Genomic DNA, 20,913 nt, shown 5'->3' on the forward strand with positions numbered 1-20,913 from the left:
TTCAGCTTTTCACCATTGAGAATGATACTGGCTGTTGGCTTGTCATAGATGGCCTTTATGATGTTGAGGTATGTTCCTTGTATCCCAAGAATTTCAAGGGCTTTTATCATGAATGGGTGTTGCACTTTGTCGAAAGCTTTCTCAGCATCTATTGATATTATCATATGGTTTTTATATTTCTTTTTGTTGATGTGTTGGATAACGTTGATTGATTTTCGGATGTTAAACCATCCTTGTATCCCTGGAATGAATCCTACTTGGTCGTGGTGAATTATCTTATGGATGCATTGTTGGATTCTGATAGCTAAAATTTTATTGAGGATTTTTGCATCAGTGTTCATTAGGGAGATTGGCCTGTAGTTTTCCTTTTTTGTGTTGTCCTTGTTTGGTTTTGGTATTAGTGTAATGTTGGCTTCATAGAACGTGTTTGGTATTGTCCCTTCCTTCTCAATTTTTTGGAAGAGTTTGTGAAGGATAGGCACTAATTCGTCTCTGAGTGTTTGGTAGAATTCATTTGTAAATCCATCAGGTCCCGGGCTTTTGTTTTTGGGGAGGTTTTTGATTACCATTTCAATTTCGCTGCTTGTAATTGGTCTGTTTAGGTGTTCTATTTCTTCTTTATCTAGCTTTGGGTGATTGTAGAGTTGTAGGAATTTGTCCATCTCCTCTAGATTGTTAAACTTGTTTCCATATAACTGTTCATAGTAGTTACTGATTATTCTTTTGATTTCTGCTGTGTCCGTTGTGATTTCTCCTCTTTCATTGATGATCCTGTTTATTTGTGCTTTCTCCCTTTTTCCTTTGTGAGCCTGGCTAGGGTTTGTCTATTTTATTTATTTTTTCAAAGAACCAGCTCTTGGTTTCATTGATCTTTTGGATTGTTTTTATAGTTTCAATTTCATTTATTTCTGCTTTTGTTTTTATTATTTCTTTTCTTCTACTGGTTTTGGGGTTTTTTTGTTGTTCTTTTTCTAGATCTTTGAGCTTCGAGATTAGGTTGTTTCTTTGAGTTCTTTCTTGTTTCTTGATGTGAGCTTCTATTGCTATATATTTTCCTCTTATTACTGCTTTTGCTGCATCCCATACATTTAGGATATTGGTGTCCTCCTTGTCGTTCAATTCAAAGAATTTTTTAATTTCTTCTTTGATCTCCTCATTAGTCCAGTGGTCTTCCAGTAGTGTGGTTTTTAATCTCCATAAGGTAGGAAAGTTCCTTGCCTTCTTTTTATGGTTTATTTCTAGTTTGATGCCTTCATGGTCAGAAAAGATGGTTGATATGATTTCAATCTTGGTGTATCTGTTGATGTTTGTCTTGTGCCCCAGTATGTGATCGATCCTGGAGAATGTTCCGTGTGCGCTTGAGAAAAATGTGTACTCCGTTTTTTTGGGGTTTAGTGTTCTATAGATGTCTGTTAAGCCCAATTGCTCTAGGTCCTTATTTAGAGCTTTGGTTTGTTTACTTATTTTTTGTCTTATTGATCTATCCATTGTTGATAGTGGTGTGTTGAAGTCTCCCACTACGTATGTGTTTTCTCTGATGTCTGTTTTCAGAGAGGATAACAGTTGTCTGATATATTTTGGTGCTCCTTCGTTTGGTGAGTATATGTTAATGAGTGTTATTTCTTCTTGAAGTGTTGTCCCCTTGATCATAATGTAGTGACCATTGGGGTGTCTTTTTATCTTTTTGAGTTTGAAATCTGTTTTATCTGATATAAGTATAGCTGTTCCTGCTTTCTTTTTTGGTCCATTTGCTTGTAGGATTGTTTTCCATCCTTTAACTTTGAGCCTATTTTTATCTTTTGTAGCTAAATGTGTTTCCTGGAGACAGCCAAAGGTTGGGTTTTGTTTCTTAATCCAGGCTGCAACTCTGTGTCTTTTTATTGAAGAGTTTAGTCCATTTACATTTAGAGTTAATATTGATATGTTAGCATCTGTATTTGCCATTGTGTTTGTCTTTCCTTTGATTTTATTTATTTATTCTTTTAATAACTTTTTTTTTTTTTTGGCCTTCTTTCATTGTTATTCGTCCCTCTGAGGTTCTGGCTTTAGGACTCCTTGTAGTATTTTTTGGAGTGGGGGTTTAGTTGCAATGAAATTCCGGAGTTTCTGTTTGTCTGGGAAGGTCCATATTCTTTCTTCAAAGAGGAAGGAGAGCTTTGCGGGATAGAGAATTCTTGGTTGGCATCTGTTTTCTTGGAGTCTGTTGACTATGTCCCTCCATTCTCTCCTTGCCTGTAGTGTTTCTTCGGAGAAGTCTGATGTCAGCCTGATTGGTTTTCCTTTGAATGTTATCTGTTTTTTCCCTCTTGCCAGCTTCATTATTTTTTCCTTGTCCTGGATTCTTGGGAGCTTTACTATTATCTGTCTTGCTGTATTTTTCCTTTCGTCGTGGAAGTTTGGTGTTCTTCTTGCTTCTTGTATATCAATTTTCAGCTCCTTCTTCACATTTGGGAAGTTCTCTTCAATTATTTCTTTGAATATTTTCTCTGTTCCTACATCTCTCTCCTCTCCTTCTGGTATTCCTATAACTCTTATATTTCCTTTCCTCATGGAGTCAGATAGTTCCCGAAGTCTTTCTTCGTTCTTTTTCCTTCGTACTTCTCTTTCCTTTTCTGTTTTGGTTCTTTTTATTTCTGTGTCTTCAAGATTACTTATTCGTTCTTCCATTTCGTCTATTCTGCTTTCATTGCTTTTCCCAGAATTCTTTAGTTCTTCCATTAATTCTTTGATCTCCTGCATTTCTTTTACTTCCCTCTTTAGGGACTCAATTTCATTCTTCTGACCATTGTTTTCCCTCTCTAGGGACTCAATTGCATTCTTCTGATCGTTGATTATTTTTCCCTTATCATTGTTTTCCTTTATGACTTCTGTCAGTTTTTTAATCACGGCAATTTTAAATTCTCTTTCTGGAAGGCTCAGAAGTTCTTCCAAGTTACTGTCGTTGCAATCTGGGGGCTGCTTTTCTTTTTGTGGTGTGCTTTTTCCCTGGGGAGTTGCTAGGTTGCGTGTGGTTCTTCTCCTCCCTACTGTCTGTTTTCTAATTTGCCGTATGCGTTGGGACACTGTGTAGTTGGGACTGGCCGGCATCTTGGGTGAGCTTCTCTGCTCTCCTCTGGTTCCTCCAGGAGTCATCTGTCAGTTTCAAGCAGTCTTTACTGGAGAAAGGTCCCTGCTCTAAATGCCAATGTGGGGACACATTCCCCTGTGCGCCTGGTCTGCCCCGGCGGTGGGTTCCTGCTCCCCCTCTGGGCTTGGACTGCAGGCCAGAGGGGGTCTGGCATGGGCGAACTTCCCCCGCTCACCTCTGGCTCCTGAGGAAGCCTTCTGCAGGTAGTCTTTACTGAAGAAATGTCCCTGTTCTAAGATGGTGATGTGGGACACACTCCCTGTGTGTCCGGTCTCAGGCACACTCTTCTGCGCGCCTGGTCTGCCCCGGCTGTGGGTGCTCGCTCCCCCTGTGGGCTCAGACTACTGGTCGGAAGGGGCCCGGCGTGGGCTAACTCCCCTGCTGGCCACTGGCTCCTCTAGGCGCCTCTGCTGGCTTCAAGTCGCTAGGTGGCGCCAGAGATCTCTCCTGGAGCCCTTGGGGAGCTGATTTTCCACCCCGTGGGACAGGGAATAGAGCGGGAATGGTAGGGTAAGCCTCAACGGCTTTGGGGTGCTGTGTCTGCCTTGTGCCCCACCGTCGTGGGGAACCCACGCCCCTAGTTTCGTGCCCCGGGTGTCAGTTCCAAAGCCCTCAGTTCCAGGACTCAGGCTGTAGCCCAGTTCAGTGGCGCGGGAATGGCGCCTTTTGAATCCCGCTCCCTTGCCTGGGCGCCTGGGCCTGCTCACTCAGTGAGGGCCTCCGCGCGTCTCCCCGCAAGCCTAGGTCGCAGGCGCAGGGACCTGGGCAGCTGCGATCTGGATCCGCGTTTGCTTTTCAACTGCACTGCTTTTCCGCGCGCGATCCCGATTGCCATCCGCCCTTGGTTTTCCAGCGCGCCGCTGTTCCGCGCAATCCTGACCGCGATCCGCGCCTGTTTTTCCAGCGCGCCGCCTTTCCGAGCAAGCTTACCGGGCGGCCGGGGGCTGTGTGCTGGTGCTGGTCTCCTCCCCGGGGGCGGGGTCTCTCTTCAATGGCGCCCGGAGCTGTTCGCTCACCTCAGCGGCGGATCCTGCGGGGTTCTCCACAGCTCCCGTTCACGGGGTGTGGTGGCTGAAATAGTTCCTTTCCACTCCCAGTCCCGCTTTCTGCGTCGTTTGTTCTTGTGGGCCATTTTAGTGTGTTGTTTTCCTCCTCTCTGCGGGTCGGAGAGTGCCGCCTCTGTGGGCGGGGGAGGGGAGCAGGGTTCTGCGCTTCCCTCCCTTCTGGTCCTCTTTTATGGCCACTTTCTTCTTCGGGCAGTTCGCTGGCGTCACCCGTTTATCTTCCGTGTCCCGGTTCTCACTGGGACCTGCCGCTTTTCCTCCCTATTCACTTTTTTTAATGGGAGATCTTACTCGCAGCGTCTCCTCGCCGCCATGTTGTTCCGCCCCCCCAGGAAATAATGTATTTAAATAGAAAAACCTACCCATATGCATGCTATATTTTTTATTTTAAGAAGTATAAGGAATTAAAGAAATGTTAAACTTGGCTGATTTTGATGTCTGGTATAATGCATTCATCAAGATTTCATGTATTTTGAAGGCTGCTGTGTGGAAATGAGTCATTTAAAAAAAATTATGATTAAACAGTAATTTTCTGTCCTTATGTCCTTAGTGAAGAACAAAATAAAATACAGAGCTGAAGCCTGCATTAAAATGCAAAAAACCATTCGAATGTGGCTTTGCAAAAGGAGACACAAACCTCGGTAAGATGAACAATACCTAAAGAATCCTATAAATCCTATAAAGTCATAATGAAACACAGTTTGGATATTCACAGTTTTCCCCTTTCTCATGTTATTTATAAAAAGATACTAGTCTACTATGCTTTGTCTGTTTAAAATCAGCAGTGGAGGACTATCACTGTGTTTTAGTGCTGGAGGTGTGGTGATAATGCATCTGAAGAGGTGTGAACCTGTACCTCTGAATCACATACAGTAATATAAAACAATGTTACTTCAATAAAACTTAATTATTAACGAATTCATTGGTTCATTAATTCATTAATTCATTACTTCATTTGACAAAAGTATGTGAGCATTTCCAAATATGTAAAAAATATGAAAGCTTTAAATAGGTGATTGAAAGCAGTGCTTTTATTCTAATTATTTTAGTCCCTTGTGTTTCTTGATAAATGTTAACTTGACATTGTTTTTTAAAAATTTCAAAGTTTCGAGCATAATTTTTGAAATTATCTTTTGAAAACACCATCACACTGTAAATATAGTCTTTATTTCTTACTGTTTGAGACTTTTATTTTTAATTTGGGTGTTTTGAACTTGGAGGTGTGAATAGCTATTGATCTTTAACACTTTTCCAAAGAAATTAAGTCATTTAAGTTATTCTATAATTTTAAGTCTTAATGTAAATATAAAATACTTAAATCCTATTGACAGATATCAGTGTCATTCACATCCATATTTGATTATTTCTTTTTTACCCTTAACAAGAGCCCTGAAAGAGAACACTGAATAAAATGAAAACAAATAAAATATCCCTTTTAGTAATATGTAATAAAATTTCCATTTTATTAAAATGAAATTCTACTTATAGCATTAAATAGTGATATTAAAGTGATGAAATATTATCTCTACAGCATTGATGGTCTGGTTAAGGTGGGCACATTGAAAAAGCGACTGGATAAATTTAACGAAGTAGTAAGTGCACTGAAAGATGGAAAACCAGAGGTGAATAAACAGGTCAAGAACCTTGAAATTTCAATTGATGCTTTAATGGCCAAAATTAAGGTACGTAATTTTAACCCAAATGCCTTTGACATTCTTTTATAATTTAATATCTTTGTTATTGATATTGAAATTATACTTACAATGTCAATGTTTAAAAGGTAAAATGTCACAAATATTGAGTCTCATTGACGGTAAGGATGTTCATTATAATCTGTGTTTGAAAATGTTCTTTTTTTTAAAGATTTATTTATTAATACATACAAGATCTGGGGTACAGGTCAGAGGTGTGAGGGGTGAGAGGATTCACTAGAGACAGAGTGGGAAGCAGAACAGGCAGACTGACTGAAAGACACTGCTGAGGGGAGCAGCAGGCGAGATAGGAGAGGTCTGCTGCGCCATGTGGATAGCTCCCTGGCTGGGGATCGAACTCATGCTGCAGTGGCTGCGGATAGCTTCATAGGTTGTGTCTTAACCCATTGCACCACCAGGGAGGCCCTGAAAATGTTCTTAACAAGAAGGTGAAGAAGAAGAAAATTTTAATGCAGTTCCTTCTGTTATAAGGGAAGATCCCCCCCACCCCATAGTAAGGAAAATACTACACACTATGATAAACTTTCGCACAATCATTACTGAGAGAGGCTGAATGTAAGTTATTTTGTTTCATGTTTTCTACTTGACAAAACTAACTTTTACATTTTAAAAGTAATGTAATATTACTGAAGAAAATTTTGGAGAAAACTATCAAAAAACTCATTCCCCCACACTAACCTTTTATGCTGTTGTATATTACTCTTCCTGTCTTTTTTGTTCTAGTCTTATTTTCCCTGCATCTATTTTTGCATAGTTCTTATACATTTAATTTTGAGTCCCTGCCATTATGTTATATTCCTTGTCCATGTTATTACATTTTTTTCATATTGGCTATATCATAATTGACTTAACTGCTATTAAAGTAGCAATTAATCCCACCCTCCCCACCCAAATTTTGTAGGAAAAAACAGGGAACCTTTTATGTCTTAATTTTCATTTATTTTACTACCAGTAGAATCAAAGCTTTTTTTAACCTGTTTATTAATTATTATATTTATCTTTTCTTATCTTTTTCTCAGTTATATACTAAGGTCTTTATGTTTTTATATCTGGTTTCATAGGTCACTGTAACTATGTGGGATATGTGAGCTTTTTATCATACTTTCTCAGATATTTTATGTAGACTGGTATATCTTGGTTTTGGAAGGTTGGAAGTAGAAGATCCCCAGCCAGGGACCTATCCCACATGGCGCAGATCTCTCCTATCTCGCCCACTGCTCCCCTCAGCAGTGTATTTCAGCTTTTCCTGAGAAAGCTCAGGAAAAGAGAGAAAATACTTTGGATAAACTTAGCTGATTTTACAAATCTGTCTAGAGCCATCTCTATTTATATGGTATTATTATCAGTTAAATCCAACTCAGCTACATTGCTTGAAGACTTACTTAGGCAAATCACTCAACAATTTTGGATGTATCAAGTATTTTCTTAAATTTTCCTTAGGGTACTATTTGAATGTTATTATTAAAGAGTGTTAAACTGACAGAATTAGTCTATCATTCCTTAAAAAATAATTTTTAACTACAATATGTTTTCTTGTCCCCATTATATCCTTTGATAAATTCCGTAGTGTTCCATACATCAAATTATTAGGCAATTTGAAGAGATTGAAGAGATAACTTTTTAAAATGCGTGTTTATTATTTGGTTTTCTTTAAGTCCACTATGATGACAAGGGATCAAATACAGAAAGAATACGATGCACTAGTTAAGAGCTCCGAGGAGCTCCTCAGTGCGTTACAGAAAAAGAAACAGCAGGAAGAAGAAGCAGAAAGACTGAGGCGTATTCAAGAAGAAATGGAAAAAGAAAGAAAAAGACGTGAGGAAGATGAAAAACGCCGAAGAAAGGAAGAGGAGGAAAGGCGGATGTGAGACATTTATATTTTGTTTTGAATTAGAAGCTAACATAATCGTAAATTATTGGTTTTTATAGTGATTAATGAATATTCTTGTTTTAAAAACTCATCCGTAGTTTAAAATACTAATTTTAGAATAAGTTTGAAAGTGTGAAAAATGAGCACATTTTATAATAATGGTCGTATGAAATAATTTTGACTATAATCTGAATTTTTGTTAGTTTCTTACACCTGAAGTGTTCTTCACTTCTTTTTAAAGTTAAAACCTGTGTTTATTGTATAAGCTAGAAAAGAGGTATTTCTAATTTCTGTAATTTCATAACTGATAACCGTTGGGAGATTGCCATGATGGGGTAGGCAGGAGTATGAGAGTTGTTTAATTGGAGGAGTGGAAGGAGGCACACGTAATATGGGCCTTGGAAGTAAACTTTATAACCATGTTAGTCTAGGGATGTTAAAGGTTACAGAATGTAGTTGTTTTATTTCAGGAGAATTATGGTCAGTGGTGTTTAATTTTTTTTTTTCAAAATAAGTTGATAATGTGTACAGCCAGGGGTTAATTTGAGTCTCCATTCTTTAACCTTTGTCTCCCTCCCTGTCTTCCTCCCTTCTTTCCTTTCTTCCATCTTTCTTTTTAATTAAGGTAATTCTAGTTTACAAAACTGTAAGGTTCAGAGGTATATCTGCACACCTTGAAAAATCTATTATTATACCACACCAAAGGTCTAGCCACCATCCATCATTATAAAATTATCCCCTTCTACCTATGCCTCCACCCACTCTGCACCTTCTACCCCTCTGGCAACCATCATTCTATTGTCAAAGTCTAAATATTTGTTTTGTTCTGTTTTGTCTTGTTTGTTCATCTGCTTTGTTTCTTTATATTCCAAATGTGTGAAATCATATGGTATTTGTCTTTCTCTCTGATTTATTTCACTTAGCCTAAACCCCTCAAGTTCCTTTCATTGTTTAGTTTCTTTATTTGATTAACTAAAGTGTCTTAATTAAATCTATAGTTTCAGTCATTGATTTCCTCATTTCTTTGCTTAATTCTGCCAATTGTAGGCCTATATATTTTTACACTGTAATCTAAGTAAAGATGTCTAAGACTGTTATATCTTCTTGAATTAAACCTTGTTTATTAATATTTAATTTGCTTCCTATGAGGTAGTCCTTATTTACTACTACATACTGAATAATTTTCTATTTTTTTGTTAGGAAACTTGAGATGGAAGCAAAGAGAAAACAAGAAGAAGAAGAGAGGAAGAAAAGGGAAGATGATGAAAAACGTATTCAGGTGTGTACTTACTTAATCGACAATCAGAAAGAATTTCTGTTAAAATATTGATAGAATCTACAAAGTTATAAAACCAAAGAAGAAAAAACAAGATCACAGTTTTTTAGATAAGTTGTCACTGATTTATCCCAGGTATGAAAGACAGTTTCTGAAGTTCTGAATTGGTTTGGGGGAGAGGATTTGAGCTTAAATCCAGGCTCTGTCACTGCCAGAGGATGGGGCATCACACAAGCCATATTGAGTGATATAGACTTTTATTTTCCAACTGTAGAATGAAAATAAATGATAGTTGTGAGCATGAAATTATTTAATAAACACATGTTAGGGCATACAAAGCAGTGCCACGCTCTGGTAAAATGACTTTTATCCTGGGTAGGCTGAGGTGGAGGCACAGCTGGCCCGTCAGCGGGAGGAAGAATCACAGCAGCAAGCAGTTCTGGAGCAGGAGCGCCGTGACCGGGAGCTGGCCCTGCGCATCGCCCAGAGTGAATCCGAGCTCATCAGCGACGAGACCCAGACTGACTCAACACTCCGGAGGTACTGGACTGCTGGGTGGGCTGTAGTGCCTTTCCTTCACTTTCTTTACCTCTTGGCTTCTCATTTCTGCATGACGGGAATAGGGGGAAATTGTATTTCTCAGGTCCTGATATTTTTTAAGTAAAAATATAAAAATTAGTAAAAATTTTTCTATCTACTTTTATACCCAAGTGAATGAAACAGTTGATTTCCTCCAGTTGTTAAACTATTGAAAAATAAAACTGTTCTTTCAGTTCATGAATACTTTGTTAAACTTTAAAACATCTCAACTTTTACTATGAATTTCAGTTTTGTGTAAAAAGTAGATACCTAATTCTAAATATCTGTGATTTAAATACTTACATAGACATCAGTGTCTTTGTTATCATCTACTTTAATATTTTTGAGATTGAGATTTATTATTTAAATAAAAAATATATCCAGATACCTCCACCCCTCCCCCCATTTCCATCCCCTCGTATTTCAGAATGAATGGATTTCCTTTTTCCAAGAAGGAAGGTTAATCTATAATATATATTGTTGGATATAGAGAAATACAGACATTTGTATTAAAAGTTGCAGGAAGGTTTTAATAGAACAGATTCATTTAAAAAAATTTAGACAGTAGAACTATTAGTTATTCTAGGACTTATTTGTAAAAATATACCAAAACTGGTGTGTGTGTGTGGTTCCCTCATACATACGTATATATGTGCATACATATTGGGAGATAGATACAGATATGTGTAGCCATGCTTTTCACAATCTCATAGCACTGTTTACAGCCAAATATAATTCAGGCGCAACCACTAGATGTCACTATTTCCTTGCAAAGGAAGAAAACCTGGTTCAAATTGCATGGTGGTGATTTTTATTTACCTGAAAACAAAGAGGGAGAAAAGGGTATCTTAAGTGGCCTTTACACTTTTGTCTAGTGGTTTATATTGGGGAGTTCTGGTATCTGAGTTATACATGAAAATATATTTCAATAATTGAGTAGACCTATCAAACACAAGCTCTTATAGTAATTGTTAAGTCCTTGAGTTTTTAGTCTAGTATTTGGACTCTCAGTTAACATTTCTCTATAGTTGAAATATTTTCACCCAGCTGTGGATTTTTTGTAACTGCAAATTCAGTCTAGTTACTGTTTTGTTTCTTCCCCCTGTATTATGTTGGACTGGTTGGAGACCTTTGTGTATAACTGACTAGTTGCAGGACCACAGTCTTAAACCAGGCTCCTCCAGCTGCTCTCCCTAAGGTCCCCGAGCAAGTATTTCAGTTAACAAGCCTAAATTTATTATGGTTGAAGTTCATGTTGAAGGGACTCATAAGTGGAGTCGTTCTTGATATTTGTGGTCATACTTTATGTTCAAGTATTTAAAATTTTAAGCTATATTCAGTGTCATTCCATATGCTATCGATGATGCTAGCTTATATGTGAACTCCTTCCTGTTTTTAGAAGCCACACTTCTTCCAAAATGAGTGGTCTCAAAGAAAGAGTGGACCATTTAGGACCTTTAACATAAGTGATAAGTTACCTGTGATTAAGTTAAATCCTTTTCTTCAGGCCACTTCCAGGAAAATTTACTTAGCCTTAAGGTCCTTGTAAGCAACTCCTATGAACCTCCTGTTTTTTTGTACTCTGCAGTATAATCATTAGCACTTCATTATGGGTAATGATCTGTACAGATTTTTCATGTTTGATAATTTTATCTTATTCCATGGGCTATAACTAAATTTATTTATTTTTTGCTTGTTTGGTTTCCCTTTGTTAGCTCTGAATTCTTTTTAAGAAGCTTATGAGTGAGAGCTCTGTATTAACCTTTTACTACATAGCATGTAAATATTATTCTTGACTTCTGTGATGCATTAAAAATATATGTAGATAGGTTCTGCTGCAATAAATAACTTCAAGTTGCTTTTCCAGCTTGGATTCCCATCCGGTAGTTACTACGTAAGAATTGCTTTCCACATATGTGATATGTTTTTAAAAAATCAATCAGTTACACATATGATCCTTGATGCAAAGTGATGATTTCATATTATCTAAAATTATTAAATACTATCCAGATTCAACTTAAAAATAAAGAAGCAAGCCTCACAGTGCATGGGTTTTCTATCTAGATGTAATGTTGTCTCTTTAATTTTCATTGACTACTTTTAATTCTTTTCTAATAATTTTAATGAAGATTTATAACCATTAAAATTCTAAATGATCTCATACATATGTATTAAATAAAAGTAGTATTTTTTTCAAATCTATGATTGAAGTCATTGAAGCACAAATTCTGATTTTCAAAATCAAAATTGGTTCTGATATTAACTAAACTATATTCTTTTTACAGAATTGATGGAGCAAGACCCAAAATGACACCGTATGTCATTTTCCTTTTTAAAAAACTAAGTTTAGTCATGTAACTTCTTTTGTAATAGATTGTGAATACTTTTAGGAAAAATAATTTCCTCACTAAAGTAAATTTTACATTATTTCCCTTTATTTAAGAGAATAAGCTAACTCATTATCCTTTCTTCCTTCTTTTTTTTTTTGGCTTGGAAAATGTTTAGTATTCAAGTTTGATACCCATTCACAGTAGTTAATCATTTGTTTTCTGACTAACTTTAACTCCTGTTTTATATTTTTAATAACTGCTACATATTTATAAAAACAGATGTAGAGATATAAATGAGCAAATGAAATATTAAAATTATTTGAGTCATAGCAGATAGTTTAGTTTTCAATATATATGAGTATATTGTAATATATAAAATAGCTCATAATTTGAAGTTATAGATGGATTGCTAATTTTGGTTGCTTACACATATTTTTGTTGTGAACATCCCCCCCCACCACCAGAGGATCTAAGTAACATTTGAGTTATATATATGAATAGATATTATATATAGTATAAAAATTTTGGAATATATATAAAACCTGATTTTAACAACTTTAAGCACCCCAACTGTAACCTTTAAAGTGATGGTTCTCAATTCTGTCATACCTCAATATCAGTAACAAACTTTATGAATGATCAATGTACATAAATAATTATCCTAAAACAATGCATGTAAAAGAGAAATAAAAACATAGTAATTTGTAATGAAACAATGTACTTTAAGAAGAAAGTACTTGCATGCAATGAGAGGAAAACAATCAAGTACTCATATTTTTACTCATACTTAGAATCACTGTGAATGTGACAACTAGATGTACAAATTGGTATAAGAATGTTGTATCAGTCAATTCAATGCCAAAAAAATTGTGAACAATCCTTTGTAAAGTTCAGAACAAAATTAAGTATGATCTTTCAACTATATAATAGTCGTATTCCTAGAATATTGAAGCTATCTGCTAGTCATATTCTGTGAATATTAAAATCTTGCAAAAAATGTAAAAGGTAAAGCATTTATATATTCATCTCACCAATTGTCTCTGGTGGCTATGTTAAATCTGCATAGGACTTAGGGCTGTTCTTTCTTGTGCAGGGCATTTGGCATCCCCCATTCTTCTCCTCCTCAAGTATCAGCAGTACATTCTTACATCATTGTTATTACAATGCACAGAAAATTTTGAAAATTTTGAGTGGGTGCTGTTGCTATTAGAAATGTTGTGTTATATAACCCCTGTAATATATGAGGCATCAAAGGTGAAATTGTGAGCACCTGTATATATTTTGGTAAAATTAGAAGGAAAAGGCACTTGGATTCAGAAACCATACCCATTTAGCACATTTGATATCACTCCTAGAGCAGTAACCAAGTCAAGTGAGGTGTTGAATCAGGAGGGATTGCCTTCAGTGTAGTTCTGGGTCACACAGAGAAATCCCTCTGTGATCAACAGACCATGTAGTAAAGAGCTTTGAAAGGCCATGAATTCCTTTGAAACCTGCTGTGGGAAAAGAAATGGAGGAAGCTTGAGGAGAAAAAAATAACATGGTAAAAACAGAAATGCTCTTGGATATTAAGACAAATCTTGAGGTGGAATAATAATAGAATTAAAGTATTTATCAAAATCATCCTGAGTTTGAAAGTTAGAAAATTCTCACTAGTCTAAGGACAGGCTGACTAGTCCGAGAGAGGCAGCACCCCAGTTCTTGTATGCATAAATAAATAAAATAAATCTTTAAAAAATAAGGCATTGCTCAAAAGAATTTTTATTAGATTGTATTTGTATTTGTACTTTGTGTTTGTTGTCCTTGATTGTCAGTTTTGCATGACTACTTTTTCTGTGACCGAGTTTACTTGAACTGACCTCTGTCAATACCTAATCTTAGGCAGTCTTCTGTACAAGGAAAAACAATTACAAGAATCCTCCACTCCTTGTAATCAGGCTCTCTGCTCTTGACAGGCATTTAAGGAACTGCCCCAAAGAATATGTATCCATCTTATTTTCTTAGGATTTTTACTGATTTGTAAGATTTTGAAGATATCAGTAGTGCAATGAATAGAATGAGTGACTAATTATGAAGGAAGCAAGACAGAAAAATAAAGTAATAAAGTTAATGAGGTATTGATAAACACAAGGAAATGTTTCTATTTCACAGAATTAAATATTGAGAAAAGTTAAACTTTCCAGGGTAAAAGAAAAAGTAAGTTTTGATCTTTAGAAATATTTGTCCTTGGAAAGTTCACACACTTCTGATTTTTAATAGTGCTTGATGTGTTTACATCAGATTGTTATTTGAACTTTGATACTTTAACACCATTATGCCTTGTCTAATGTTTACTGAGTAACTCCATTGCAAATATCTGAGTATAGATCTATGCCATGCCTAGTTTTCTATATTTACTTATAACATATTGATAATGTTCTATACATAAAAAATAACACAGAAGCATGGCTTTCATGAGAATTTATCTAAAAGTTCCTATGAGGTCTCCCTGGTGGTGCAAGGGGTTAAGTCTCAGCACTAAATAGCTATGGGCAGCCACTGCAGCATGAGTTTAATCCCCGGCCAGGGAACTGACCCAAGTGGCACAGCAGACCTCTCCTGTCTCACTCACTGCTCCCTCAGCAGTGTATTTCAGTCATTCTGCCTGTTGTGCTCCCCACTCTGTCTCTGGTGAATCCTCTCACCCCTCTTACCCCCATACCTCTGGCCTACACCCCAGTTCTTGTATGTATAAATAGCTAACATAAATCTTTAAAAAAATAAATAAAAGTTCCTACTATAAAAATATAGATGTATTCAAGTAACTAACTGGATTTAAACAAAAATTTTGCCTTTATTAATATTATGACTATTTTGAAAGTTATAAACTTTTGCAAAATAAAATAATAATGAATGATTAATAAATCAACAGCCTTATTGAAAATATAATTTTAATTAAACTTTTATATATCTTTTAAGTAATTTACATAATTATGGTTTTGTAACTATGTTTTATTGTCATTTTTTTTTATAGGGAGCAAATGGCGAAAGAAATGTCAGAATTATTGAGTAGGTTAGTGCAGTGTAATTTGGAGAATTATCACCTCAAAATCATATTTTTAAATTACATTTCACTATTTGGACCAGACCCTGTTATTGAATTATCTGCTTTTTCTGGGTAAATTTACTGTACAATACATGTCACTTCATTCTCAGTGCACCCTTACATAAAAAAACGTAAAAAGCAGTGTTCCTCTAAATGGGAATACCATTGGCATTTTGGATGGTGCTATTCCTTATTGTTGTTTCTGTTACTTGGTGGTAATACTGTTATGCTTATCATTGGCCCCCACAAACACAATGCAATCTCGGTGGGGGGAACCCTTCCTCTCATTGGAACAAGAGGAGTATTTTGAAACTCCCCTTAGGGGTAGTACTGCCCCCTCTGGGGAACCATTGTGCTTAGTTAAGGGGAAAGTAGAGTGAGAGTGTGGCCTTCTGAAGGCCTCTGCACCGTGGTCCATAGTTTAACAACCGATGATGTAAAAATGGAGCCATCAAAGTTTATAACTTTGCTGCAGGATCTGGTCCAGTACTTTTATAAGTGAATATCAATCAATAACACTTTAACTCTCAATTTTGAAATTACAGAATTAATTGCAAGTATTAAAATTAATATTTTTAAAAATTAAGACCATTTTGCTACCACCTAACTGCATTATTTACATGATTGTCTTTATAACAAGTCTAAATAATCAGTAAATTTCACCTTTTACTATTATCTACATAAAATACAAATATGTCTCCAGAGATTGGGGGAAGAAGAATATTTAAATGCATTGCATTTGTGTAGTTTTTAGGATGCTTAATATGTTTTTTAGCGAGCGTAATATTTTTGTTTATGGTAATACGAATCAAAAGTTAGTAATATTAAAGCTATATTTTAAGCAGTAATAACTTGAATTCATGCTTATTTTTTAAACTATCAAAACAAACCTAATGTATATTGATTAACAGCTCATGTATATTATAATCTAGAAAACTGTTTTATTATGTAGATTCACTTTCTCAAAAAGAAAAAAAAATCCATAATGATTTTTCAGCTGTTCTTTTGAAAGAATAAGGGGAATAAAAAGGATTTTTTTTTTTGCTTGTTTATTGAATGTTGGTTTAGGAATGTAGAAAAAAAAATATTTGAATAAATGTCAAGGCATAACTTACTGTTAAGGGTAATAGACCTTGCTGACACATAGCTTGCTTTTTTTTGAGCAAAGCAATTAAGAAGAAAAAGTTACATGGAAAATTGCCAGTCACACAACTTATGAAAAATATAAATTCTGCAATTTCAGATTTTAACCACAAAATTGCAGGAAATACTAAATCACACACTATTCTTTAGTCAGACTTATGTGTGACTAACAATAAATGTGTCTAAAAGTAAGTATGTAGGATGAACTATGCTATTTTCAGTCTCTAAAATGAAAGCCTACAGGTCTTTTAAAGAGGCCAGGTACCTTATTTATTTTGTTGTTAAAGTTAATATTGATGAAATAATTTCCTTCATTTAGGAAGAAGGATGCATATTTTCAAACATTTTACAATAGCACCTCAGTAAGCGTCTATGTCTTGACTATTTGCCAGGATTATTATTATCTCTGAAAATGTGATCGTCCCTCCTCAAGAGGGAATATTTTCCAAGTAGTAGGTGACAAAGGAGAAATTCCCTCTGTGGTACCTGAGAAGCAATAATCTAAATAGTCTAATTTTTAATATTTAGTTCTTTTATTGTTTGTGCCATTGTCTCTTCATGTTTTAAATACAATGTGTTTAAATTATTCTCTGTTACTTTGTGCTGAAAGTCTGCTTGCTGCTTATTCTGAGCGTCTGCTGTGTGGCAAGTGTTATCTTTCACTGAAAAATATGCTCATTACTACAGAAGAGAATTTGTTCCCTTATATGTTGCATAGTTATTTCTAATTATGTATGTAGAAGCTAGCCTTAAGCCCTAAATAGCTCTACTATATGAAAAAGTTGAATTTATCCCATTTTTTATGCTTTTTATAAAAAAATTATAAAATGTTCTTTATAAAAATATCTTAAATTTTTTCTCTACTCAAATGTTCTTACTACACAGGGCAAGAATCAGCACTTACACCCTTTGAAATCTGTCATCTGGCTGATAACCTAACACCTCTTTAACTTATTGTCACATTACTACTTACTGCATATGAGACATGGTTTTCTCTACATACAGAACTTTTCTAAGTGTTCTTTAACGGTGAAATCAAAATGTCACATTAGTCTCCAGACTCCAGCGCTTCTGTTAGCTACATTGGATGACTGATGAGTGGTTTGCAGCTTGGCCATTTATCTGTGGACCCTGTAAACACCCTGATACCCAGGGTATTCTGAGCTAGTCGGGTGGCTGGGGCATGGCCATCGGTAACATCCAGTAGTCTGTAGGCAGTGGCACTTGAGTGGCCTAATGGGTCATAAACCAACCATTAATTCTAGTGCTCTTTCAAGTGTGTCGAGGATTTCTTTTTTAATTTTAAGGAATATATATATTTTATATATACATGTGTATATAAATACATGCATTACATACATGTATGTATTTTTAAAACTTTTTTATGTTTGTATATTCGTAGGTTAGAACATTAAAGCTTAAATCTGGGACAAGTTCATTGTACTAGAATATTGAAATCAAAAGTCCTGATTTCAAACCCAGGGCTGTTAGACAGCACACTGGGACATTTTTCATTTTCCTGGGCATCCTTTAGTACATAATTATCAGTCTCATCTGTCAGACACAGAAGTTATTAAGTATTTTTCTAGTAGTTATTTCCTGTTCTCAAACTTAATGCTCACTTTTTGTCACTTTAGTCAACATTTTATTTGTGTTTCTAGTTTAAATATTCAAAGATATATAATAATTTCAGAGGTCCTGCTGTTCAAGCCACCAAGGCAGCTGCTGGTACCAAGAAACATGATCTTAGCAAATGGAAATATGCAGAACTACGTGATACCATCAACACTTCTTGTGGTAAGTGTATGGGAGGATGAACAATGAAAGGACTCTGTAGCTGATAACTAATAAAGTAAATATCTGGATTATAATGTGATTTTGGTGGGAGAGGCATATTATTCTCACTTTGAAATGAAGACCTGATTTAATTACAAAACTGTAGGAACAACATGGTATTAAATGCAGTTTGCCTGTTTCTTGCCTGGGTCAGAGAAGAAACACACAGAATTGTGGTTTTAACTGTTAGTGACTGACTCTCTAATGTTATTCATAACAGTTAAATTTCTATCATATTCTTTCTATATGTGAAAATATAAGAATCATGAATGCAAAGTAAAAAGCAATGGTGATATAATCTTTTCTTTTTAAAGCTATTTTTCTTCCATCAGGACAGAGTAAAATGCTTTATCCAGGGGATCCTAGATAGTTAATTTTTTATTTCAATCATAGAGTTTGAATTGAGGACACTATGACTAGGAAGTAAAGTATCATAATTTTACAGAATTCCTCACAATGTTATTTCCCTCCTTACAGAATCTATTATTAATATAAAACATGCATTACATATAAATATGACTTGGCAGTTGAGTACTTGGAAGTTGAGTACCACTTCTGTTATTGTGGTCTGTGACCTTGGACAAGTGACTTAACCTCACTGATTCAATTTATTCATAAATAAAAGTCCATTTAGTTCAGGTTTTTTTTGTGTGGAGCAAATGATATAAAATAGTAATAATGTATAAGAAGATACTTTGTAAATATAAAATACAATAGTACTATAAACTATTCTTTATCAATAATTGACTGGCTTTTGATTTGGTACTGTGTTCATTCAGAAATGAAAACTTTATATATATGTTTATGATACAGAATAATTATGCTAGACAACTAAATTAGTATGTTAATTAATTCCTTTTTTCCATTTTGACTTGTTCTGTGTAATTGATAGATATTGAGCTCCTGGCAGCTTGCAGAGAAGAATTTCATAGGAGACTAAAAGTATACCATGCTTGGAAATCCAAGAACAAGAAGAGGAATACTGAAACAGAGCAACGCGCTCCAAAGTCTGTTACTGATTATGGTAAAAACAAATTTGTACTTTTGAATGTTTCCAAGTGTATATATGTAAATGTAACTATGTATGAGACATTTAGGTAAAATGTCCAATACAAATTTTCTTTTACTATAAAACTACTGTAGAACTGTGACTGTTTAACACAACCATGACAAGTTGATTTTGGTAGCATTATTTTTATTGACTTTGACTTTAAAGTCATATTTCATAAGACATATTGAATTTACTTGTTTAAATAAATTCAAGAGGTAAGACCTTTCTTGTTGGTACTGAAGAGGTTGCATTATAGTGTTATAAATACGTGTTTTTTCCATACACAGATGTGCACACATCGATAAAGATCACATGGACAATGTAAAAATTGCTATGAAAAAAACAATGTCTGCAATTCAGTGAATATATAAAGGAAATATTACCTTGAGTTAGACCAGATTCTTAACTATGCCAGGCTTTTATATTTTTAATAAAAATGGACTTTATTATTTTGTTATACAAAGGGCAAAATTATATACTAGAAATTGGGAAATAGAGAAGGAAAGACAGAACCTAGTAAAAGAATGTCCTAACTTTAACTGAGAATACCTACAATAGTGAGTTGTAATTTCAGTGTTTAAAAACAGTAATGGAATTTCATTTTTTTTCAACTTGCCACTTTTTAAACTGCCACAATGTATTAAATTCTGATTAATGTCAGGGTGACAACCTATTTACTGTCTTTTTAAGAGGGGCATATTCCAAACACTTCTTAGTATAGTTTATCAATGTATGATATAAATTGAAAGAAAATGAGCTTTGGGTTATATTTTGTTTTCCTTACCACCTTCTTAGTACTGGTAATTAGTAAATAGTAAATAAAAGTAATGTTTGGTTAAAATCAATTAAATGGTGAGATTTTAGGCTTTCTAAGTTTTTGCAAAGAATAGACTGAGGGAAGTATTATTGATAAGAGAGCTTTGGCACTAGTGCTTGCTCAAGGGTGTCATCAGTCAGAATTTAACTCTGAGAGGGAGTGAGAGATCATCTCTCAGTAAGAACTGGCAAGTGGAATACCCTGTAAACACTGATTTTCTTCTTTGGTTTAAAAATTTGTCTCTGTGAATTGAAGATGACAGAATGGTTCCATTACCTGTTATGAATCATGGTATCTACCGCATTTCTACAGTTTCCTTTGTTTTGTAAAAATGGCAAGAGACTGTTTTTCAACCATGGTGTTCTGACCATGACTTTTAGCAGATAGGCTTTCATTATCCTGAATGATTGCAATTTGAAAAACAAAAGGTGTTAATAATGTTGTAATATTTAGCACACTCATTGTTAATGAACATACAAATCCTTGTATTTTTAAACTAAAATTTGATACTTCACTCACCCAGCTTTGCCAGAAAAAGAGCAAATAGTATATGACTTTCCTTGTTGATTATTATGCTATTTCCATTTGTAATACTGGAAAATAACAGGATATTTACCAGAGTTCCCTCCAGGTATAGGCACAAATTAGGAATTTTATACGAATATATTCCATGTATAGTATCCTTCAAAGAATTTGATTATGAGCCATTTTCAGGATAAAATATAACTTCTTCTCTGAAAAGTACTTGTTTCTTTCTGTCTCTTCAAATGAAATTCATACCAACACAGGAATACAGTTGATAGTAAAGGTGAAGGGTAGCGATATGCATAAGTTGAGACAATTCTGTGTTAGGTGGTTTCCTTATAGTGCCGCTAATCGGTCTTTAAAAGGATCTACTGGTGCACTCTAATATTTAGAAGAATTATAATTCATTAATTTGGGAAAATAAAATGATGACAACTTATGATTATGATTAACAAAAATATAATCTGATATTATTGCTTGTAATATTGACAAATCATG

At 35.0% G+C, this 20,913-nt stretch overlaps 1 protein-coding gene across 8 annotated transcripts in view; it reads left to right on the forward strand.

Annotated features, from left to right (window-relative positions):
* MYO6 (myosin VI) overlaps positions 1–20,913 on the forward strand; it is a 140,196-nt gene that overhangs the window by 114,199 nt on the left and 5,084 nt on the right. For 4 of the 8 annotated variants that reach the window (XM_054698961.1, XM_054698960.1, XM_054698963.1 and 1 more), the window contains 10 exons: positions 4,742–4,832; positions 5,723–5,873; positions 7,559–7,767; positions 8,974–9,052; positions 9,429–9,589; positions 11,496–11,522; positions 11,914–11,943; positions 14,972–15,010; positions 17,880–17,983; positions 18,915–19,046. In XM_054698961.1, coding sequence (XP_054554936.1) covers positions 4,742–4,832; positions 5,723–5,873; positions 7,559–7,767; positions 8,974–9,052; positions 9,429–9,589; positions 11,496–11,522; positions 11,914–11,943; positions 14,972–15,010; positions 17,880–17,983; positions 18,915–19,046 — 1,023 coding nt within the window. The remainder of the gene's footprint in view (positions 1–4,741; positions 4,833–5,722; positions 5,874–7,558; positions 7,768–8,973; positions 9,053–9,428; positions 9,590–11,495; positions 11,523–11,913; positions 11,944–14,971; positions 15,011–17,879; positions 17,984–18,914; positions 19,047–20,913) is intronic. The other 4 variants (XM_054698965.1, XM_054698966.1, XM_037519986.2 and 1 more) reach the window with 3 other exon arrangements.

Source organism: Talpa occidentalis, unplaced genomic scaffold, assembly GCF_014898055.3.
Source record: "Talpa occidentalis isolate TD23 unplaced genomic scaffold, MPIMG_talOcc4v2.1 talOcc4.2, whole genome shotgun sequence".
NCBI classification, from domain to species: domain Eukaryota; kingdom Metazoa; phylum Chordata; class Mammalia; order Eulipotyphla; family Talpidae; genus Talpa; species Talpa occidentalis.